General features: G+C 45.0%; 1 protein-coding gene across 1 annotated transcript; it reads left to right on the plus strand.

Moving 5' to 3' along the window:
• The first annotated feature begins 1,647 nt into the window (after window positions 1–1,647).
• LOC121677192 (endogenous retrovirus group K member 5 Gag polyprotein-like) lies at window positions 1,648–8,027 on the plus strand. Its single transcript, XM_042055122.1, has 3 exons — window positions 1,648–3,384; window positions 7,197–7,253; window positions 7,896–8,027. The coding sequence occupies exons 1-3, from the start codon at window positions 1,648–1,650 to the stop codon at window positions 8,025–8,027; spliced, it is 1,926 nt and encodes a 641-aa protein (XP_041911056.1).
• Window positions 8,028–8,407: the final 380 nt, after the last annotated feature.

Raw genomic sequence — 8,407 nt, forward strand, 5'->3', positions numbered from 1 at the left:
TTCCTCAGAGGTGAGGAACACTTGTATCTGTGCTTAGAGCAGGAAGCTCCTAGAAGGTTTTGGTCGGGGTGGTGTCATGACTAAGACAAAAACGCGTGTCCTAGAACTGTCCTTTGGGTAAATGGGAGGCTTGGCTGGGGAGAACCAGGAAGCTTGTCAGGGGCTTTGCTCATAATATCACATGACTCAAACGCTCTAATGTTTCTGTATGTAAATTTGTTTTTGTTTTTTCGAGGCACGGTTTCTCTGTAGCTTTGGAGCTTGTCCTGGAACTAGCTCTTATAGACCAGGCTGGCCTCAAACTCACAGAGATCTGCCTGCCTCTGGCCTCCCAGTGCTGGGATTAAAGGTGCGTGCCACCACCGCCCAACCTGTATGTAGATTTTAAAGAAAGAATAATCATGGTGGTCCACATAAAGCCCAGGTGCTAGGGGTGGGAGCTGTGGTACAGATCCAGTGTAGCTGGTAGTCTGGTCTTCAGACTGGGAGTCATTGAAGAGGGAGGGGTCAAGTGCCAGCATACATGGCAGATTTGAGAACTGAGGGCTGGGCTCACTCGTTCTCTTTCTTTCTCAGAGGAAGTTTATGATTTCAGACATTCAGTTTCATGGTCCTTGACTCTGTTGTTACTGGGAGTAAGTGGCTAAGGTTCACATAGCAGATGTAGACAAAGAAGGGACTTGAAACCAAGGATAACCTTTGAAGCTGTGTTCTCATGACCTACTTCCACTGTCTCCTATTGTTCAGGGTGTTTTTTTTTTTGTTTTTTTTTTTTGGTTTTTCAAGACAGGGTTTCTCTGTGGCTTTGGAGCCTGTCCTGGAACTAGCTCTGTAGACCAGGCTGGTCTCGAACTCACAGAGATCCGCCTGCCTCTGCCTCCCGATTGCTGGGATTAAAGGCGTGCGCCACCATCGCCGGGCCTATTGTTCAGTTTTTGAAACAGGGTTTCTCTGTAGCTTTGGAGCCTGTCCTGGAAGAACTAGCTCTTGTAGACCAGGCTGACCTTCAACTCACAGAGATCCACCTGCCTCTGCCTCCCGAGTGCTGGGATTAAAGGCGGGGCGTGTACCACCACCACTTGGCTTCTTCCACTATCTCCTAAGATTTCCTGAATTTAGTGCCACTAGTTGGGGATTAAGTATTCAATACATAAGCCTGATTGGGAGACATTTCATGTTTAAACCATTTTTTACCTTAAAAACTCATGGCAATTTTATTATGTAAAATACGTTTAGTTCATATTGAAGCGTCTCCAACGTCTTTTTAATCTTGTGGGAGCCCACAGTAACTCCATTGCATCTTAAGGTAAGAGAGTTCAGGCTTGTTCTTGCTCCTGAAAACCAGATAACAGGCTGTTTGGCCAAAGGTGTGGTTTCTAGGTTTTTTGAGTATTAAGGAGGGTGATTGTGCCTGTTTGTTTCTTGAACCATGTTAAGGAAATCTTTTGGGTGTAAAAGGGCTGTGAGGAAATAATTTGGGGCTGCTGCATATTCACTGAGAGTTCTAATTCTGTCTTCTGGTTTTTTGTCTCTCTCTTAATCCTCAGTCCCCTATTCAGTTTGACAAGTTTGCTGGTCCTGATAGGTGGCACCCGAACGTGGAACCTCAGGAAGAACACTGCAAGTGATTGGAGCAAAATTGTAAACATGGAGCAGGGTAATAGTAGACAGCTGTTTATACATTTGATTAAAGATACTTTAAAAGCCAGAGGAGCTAAGGTGGAGCAGCAGCAAGTACAAGAGTTCCTAGAGTTCGTTGAGCGGCTGTGCCCATGGTTTTCCAAGCACAGGACCTTGGATGCAGACACATGGAGGAGAATTGGAGTGAAAATCCAACAGCATTCTAACAAGCACGAGCCTGGAAAGATCTCAGTTGGTGCTCCCAGTCTGTGGGCACTTATCCAGGACAGCTTGGGTTTGCGCCCTGAAGGGCAGAAGGTGTTTCCTCCTGAAACAGTTAACAGTGAGACAAAACCCTCGGCGCCGCTGGAGCCCCTGGATGCGGACGCCTTTACAGAATTGTTGGATCGTGATCGGTTTGATCCTGTTGAAGCTGAGTTTGAAGAAGAACCCACTGGGTACAGTAATGAGAAGTTTTCACCTCCCCAGATTCAGACTGTGAATGTCAAAGGGCAGAAACCTGGTGATGAGATTGAGGAGGAGCTGAAGGACTTGAGGGGTTTAGTAGTTTCCCTTTCACAAAAACTGGAGAGTCTGCAAGTCTCTTCTCAGGAGGGCACTCCTCTTCCTACTGTCAGGGCTGGATTAGGTCCGCCTGGAGGGCCATCTGTGGTGCAAAGACTTCCCAGAGTATGGCAAGCACTCACTGTTAGTCATATGTCTCCCCTGCAAGCTAGTATTAAAGAAGCAGCAAGCAGAGGGGAGGATGTGCAAGGGTTTCAGATGTTCCAAGTGATTGAGCAGCGAGATGCCCAGGGCAATGTTATTTTGGTGCATGTGCCGATTCTGTTTAAACAACTCAAGGAACTAAAAATGGCATGTTCTCTCTATGGGCCCACTGCACCCTTTACAACAGGTCTGCTTGAAGACATAGCTATAATGATCTTGACTCCTGAGGATTGGAAACTGATTGCCAGAGCTTGCCTGTCGAAAAAGCATTACCTATTGTGGAAAAGTGAATTTATGAAACAGTGTAAAGCCACAGCTGAAAGGAATCGGACCCAACAAAGTTCCATTACTTTTGATATGCTTGCCGGAGAAGGCGTTTATCAGACAACAGATAAGCAGTTAGATTTTGATCCTGCAGTGTATGCCCAGGTAGATAGGGCTGCCAAGATGGCCTGGAATCGGCTTCCGCCCACTGGGACGCACACCGTGCACTTGTCAAAAATAAGGCAAGGACCTGATGAATTATTTCAGGACTTTGTCTCCAGGTTGACAGAGGCAACAAGCAGGTTAATTGGGATTACAGAAGATAGATTTATCAAAGTGCTAGCCTACGAAAATGCTAATGCCGTCTGTCAGGCTGCTTTGAGACCTCATAGAACAAAGGGCACCATCTCTGATTATATTCGACTTTGCTCGGATATTGGGCCTTCATATACTCAGGGGTTAGCTATGGCTGCTGCATTACAGGGAAAAACAGTTAAGGATATTCTCTTCCAACAAAGAAATCAAGGTCTGAGACAAGGGAGAGCTGTGGGCTCTTCTGGAAGTTGCTTTGGGTGTGGCCGGGTAGGGCACAAGGTCAAGCAGTGTCCTGATGAGAGAAAACGTGTTGGGACAAAGAAGGAACCTGGATTGTGCCCAAAATGCAAGAGAGGAAAACATTGGGCTAATGAATGTAGATCAAAGAAGGATGCCCATGGGAATCCACTGCCGGGAAGGGGGCAGAGGGGCCTGCCCCAGGGCCCGAGAAGTCTGGTCCTGCCAGGCGGTGGTGGCGCACGCCTTTAATCCCAGCAATCGGGAGGCAGAGGCAGGCGGATCTCTGTGAGTTCAAGACCAGCCTGGTCTACAAGAGTTAGTTCCAGGACAGGCTCCAAAGCTACAGAGAAACCCTGTCTCGAAAAACCAAAAAAAAAAAAAAAAAAAAAAAAAAAAAAAGTCTGGTCCTCTGCGAGGAAATCCATTCGGTACCTCTGCAGAGCAACCCCACGCAATGCAGAATTGGATCTCAGTTCTTCACTCTGCACGGTTTTAACTCCCAAAATGGGGGTGCAAACCCTCCCTTCTGGTGTTTATGGGCCTTTACCAAAAGGCAATGTAGGGTTATTGCTGGGGAGGAGTAGTTCCACCATGCAGGGGGGTTTTGTTGCTCCCCGTGTTATTGATGCTGATTATTTAGCAAACTAAAATATGTGCAAATGACGGCCTATCCAAGTTTCTTGATGGCCACTGCACAAACTGGTGATGGCTCATTGCTTAAAATGTGATTCATATGTGAGGATTCCTAAAATAAAGACGGATAATAGATCAGGATCTATTAGTATAGCATTTTAGCAGTTTTCTTCCCAATGGTAAATTGAGCATAAAACAAGCATTCCTTACAGTCCTCAAGGACGAGGTACTATTGAACTACCTCATGGCAATCTAAAGATACAACTTAATAAAATTTATTAAGTGAGTTATATCCTCAGTCAGTACATAATATATAAATCATGCCCTTTTTATTTAGAATTTTTTGAATGTGGATGCTCGTGAGTAGTATGCCACGGATAGATTTTGGCATGATGGCGCTCAAGTGGCTTCTACTGAGATGAAATGGGAGAAATCTTGCACTATATTTTGGAAGAACCCTGACCCCGTTTTGATGTGGGGTCGAGGGCATGTTTGTGTTTTTTTTCACAGGAAGAAAAGGAAACTTGATGGCTGTCTGAGCATTTGGTGTGGTGTGTGGAACCTGATGATACTGTGGCTGTTTGCTCCCCAGGGGAGTTGGAGTGAGACTTCTGAACCTGTTTCCTGACCCTCCGATATTACATCCTGCATTCTAGGAAGGGAGGGAGATAAGTGACGGCTGATGATTCCTGGCTTTTTGACAGACCTGCCGAACAAATTTTCCAGACCTCTGGAGAAGAAATGCCTGTCTTTTTCCAAAGATGAATCTGACTGGCTGTTTGGCTGTTTATCCATACTTTGTCTTGGGATGCGGAGGTCACCTTTACCAGTATAGTTTTCATCTGCTGTTGAAATAGAAGACCTGGAGAACAGGTGCCTCAGACGTTTCCCCTCTGTGGGAAAAAGACTCATTGGAGCAGTTGAACACTAGTATGGAGGCAATGTGTGTCTAAAGCCCCTCCAAGTATAATTATCACTGGAATTCAGAAATACATGCTGGACTGGTTGGGAAACCAAATTTGAGGTACTGAAGAGCCACCCCCCCACCTCCCGGCAAACTGACTAGGAGGAGTGGGATAAAGGTTTTAATGCTGGCATTCAGTATACGGGAACTAGAGAAACTCAAACATGGTTGGAAGTTGGTAGCATCAATTCATTGAATTTTTTAGTGAGGAAAGGGTTCAGAATTCTGGAGTTGCTCATACCTCACCCACCACAAAAAACATTTTCTTCTCCCTTGAATGAATCAGAACTATGAGAATTGTAACTTAACCAATTGTGTGTCCATTATTAATACTCATACTAGAATTATGTTGTTAACCTGTTAATGTTATTCTGTTCACAATGAAAGTGTTACTGGATCGAAAAAGGTTAGAGCTCATTTGAGAGGAATTGGGCATGATGGTAATGAATTCTTAGAGTTGATTCAACTAAAAAGGCTAATTTGGAATTTGATGCAGCTAAAACGGCTAAAGACATCCTGGAACAATTTTAAAAAGCCATTTCACCTTGGTCATCCTTTACTCTCTTATTGGGAGGTATTGAAGCCTTAGGAGCATATGTATTGCTAGGCATTATTTGCTTGCCTGTGATTATCGAGTTACTGGTGAACTCTCAGTAAAAAGATGATTCGGAGATGCATGGAGTTAATCTCCGCATCCTCATTTAAATTTCCAGAGGCTGGTTGTCAAAGACAGGTAAGATCTTTTTGCCTCCAGTCAACCTAAGACAGGACACGCATGGTGGAATGTGTGTACCAGTGACAGGCAAGTCTGGAAGGTTGAAAAGACAACCTAAGACAGGCACAGTCCTGTGTCAGAAGCTAAGTAATTAAAAAATTAAAGGGAGAATTGTGGGAATCCACATTGACTTCCATCTTCAGGTCAGAGAGTTCAAGCTTGTTCTTGCTCCTCAAGGCCAAATTGCAGGATGTTGCCACACCAACTCCAGTGTTGTCTGTGTGACATGACATATGTCATTATGCCGGATGGGAGCTACATATCCTATGGGACTAGGCTTCCTGGAGGTCAGTGGCAGACGGCCTGGTATTAGCCACTGCTGAGGCATACACTGGTTTCTCAATTAGCTAGCTATGTGGGATATGGGCTTTGTACAATCTCTTATAATAATGGTAGTTTATATATCTACAAGACAAGGATTATCTTCAGGAACAGCTCTGGATAGGGAAGCACGGTATGGGAATGTATAAGACTACAGCAGAACCCTTGTCATACATGGGGTATATGATGAGCAAGGGAATAGACGGGTTAATGTTGATGGACAAAGAGTGTTATATTATACTTTGAACTTTATAGATAGGCTTGCTAGATCCCAACCTCCATGGTGTCTGCTGCATAAGAAGGTACAAAAAAATATATTTCAACAGGTGCAGAGAGCTGATTAGGCATATTTGGTCACTAAATGAGATAAAGGGTTAGAAAGAGGAAGAACCATGATAGAAATAATGAGACAGAAACTTTCTATTCAATAAGATTAGACCACTTGTCTGAGGTTTATGTTCCCAAGGACAAGAGTTCCTCTTCTAAGGGTGTTTTATGTCTAACACCTGTCCCTGATAATATGCTTTTCTTACAAATCGCTGATGTGACTAAAAAAAGCTTTCATACTGTGCCAACTAATGATACATGACCTTGTTTGAATACTATATAATGAAAACATAAGTTCAGTAAAATATCAGCAGATTCCAACCACTCTCTTGTGTGTTGTGTCTGTCATTTGCCAAACTTGTGCCTTCCTGTGTACCAAGACTCTGCTTCTCCCATGACCTGAGTGGCTCCCCTGAGCCAGTCCGTGGCAGGATGTCTGGCCAAAGGTATGGTCGCTAGATGTTTTCCTCCTCAAGGCCAAATAACAGGATGTTTGCCAAAGGCATGGATTCTAGATATTTTGTGAACTAGGGAGGTGATTGCGCTTTGTTTGTTCCTTGAACCATGGTAAGGAAGTCTTTTGCGCCCCTCTTTTGCTTTGGGTATAAAAGGGCTATGTGAAATAAACTCGGGGCTGCTACAGTATTTGCTGAGAGCCCTCTTGATTGTATCTTCTGTCTTTTTATCTCTTTTTTTAATCCTCATTCCCCTATTCAGATGACTGCTCAACAGGGTCGGGCCTGCCCCAACATCTTTTGGTCTGGCCCTGTACAAAAGTTCAGTGTCTCTTCTGAGACTTACAGGCTCCAATCCCGCGTAAAGTTGTACCTCCAATATACAATGGCAGGGTAAACATTTCCCAATATAATGTAAAGAAGACTAGTAAGAAAGGATCAGACCAAAGAAAGACTAAATCCAGCTCTAGCTAGTTATCTTTTCAAACTCTCACACATTTGAGAAGAGTCAGGTGTGGCACATATCTAATCTTAGCTACACTCCTGTGGTCAGGTGGGAGGTGCAGACAACTACCCAGAAGCTTGTGAGCAAGCTGGCCTTGAGTACATGGTGTGTAGTGAGGAGAAATAAGGAAACCTGCCTCAACAAGGCAGACAACTGCCTTTAATCCCAGCACTCGGGAGGCAGAGGCAGGCCTACATAACAAGTTCCAGGTGACTTGGGGCCACACAGTGAGAGCCTGTTTCAAAATCAAAAGGAATGGACTGGAGGCTCAGGAGTTCAGAGGAGTTCAGAGCACTGGTCTGAATGCTCTTCCAAGGTACACATTCCTAGCGCCTACATGGGCGGCTCACAAACATCTATAACTGAGGGATCCAAAGCTCTGGTCTCAGGTACCAGGCATGCTTATGGTACATAGACATACATGCACAAACAAAGGAAAAAATTTTAAAAAGTATTAAATCACCAGGGAAGACGTCTCTTTTTTTTTATTACTATGTATACATTATTCTGTTTGTATGCCTGCAGGCCAGAAGAGGGCATCAGATCTTATTACAGATGGTTGTGAGCCACCATGTGGTTGCTGGGAATTGAACTCAGGACCTCTGGAAGAGCAGGCAATGCTCTTAACCGCTGAGCCATCTCTCCAGCCCCCCAGCCTGTGTTTATATACGCAGTTCGTAAGTGTAAACCCCCGTGGACCATCATACCACCTTGGTGTGTTTGCACAGTAGATGCTGCTTGCCTCAGAACAACAGCGGCAGCATCACCCTGGAAATACCAGCAGTGATAGCTGTGACAGTCATGGCAGTTAGGCCAAAATCACACTTGACCCAGCCCAGTAGTTGTAATTGGGTATGTGCCATGCTGGTGGCAGCATGAAAGTGGGTGGCGTTGACCACAGTTACCTAATTGGCCATAGGAGCACACACCAGGAAGGAGGCAAAGCAGCAGGCTGCAGTTGCCATTTCACAATCTAGCTGGGTGCTCTTGGATGTGTGGTTAGCCGGAAATAAGGAAAGGTGGACAAGAAAGACGTCCATCACCCATCCAGGGGGGCTGTGGAAGAGCAGATTCTTCCACTTGTTGATGACCCTCAGTGGCTGGCTGCATGTCTCAGGTAGGGACCCATTTGTCAGCTATGGAGAATCCTGGAAAGGCACTGCGGGGAGGGGGAGAGTGGAGCTTTTCGGGGGCCACCCAGAGGTTTAGGGTGGCCAAATTTTTTTTTTTTTTTAGACAGGGTTTCTCTGTAGTTTCTA

The sequence above is a fragment of the Arvicola amphibius genome, chromosome 5, assembly GCF_903992535.2.
Source record: "Arvicola amphibius chromosome 5, mArvAmp1.2, whole genome shotgun sequence".
NCBI classification, from domain to species: Eukaryota; Metazoa; Chordata; class Mammalia; order Rodentia; family Cricetidae; genus Arvicola; species Arvicola amphibius.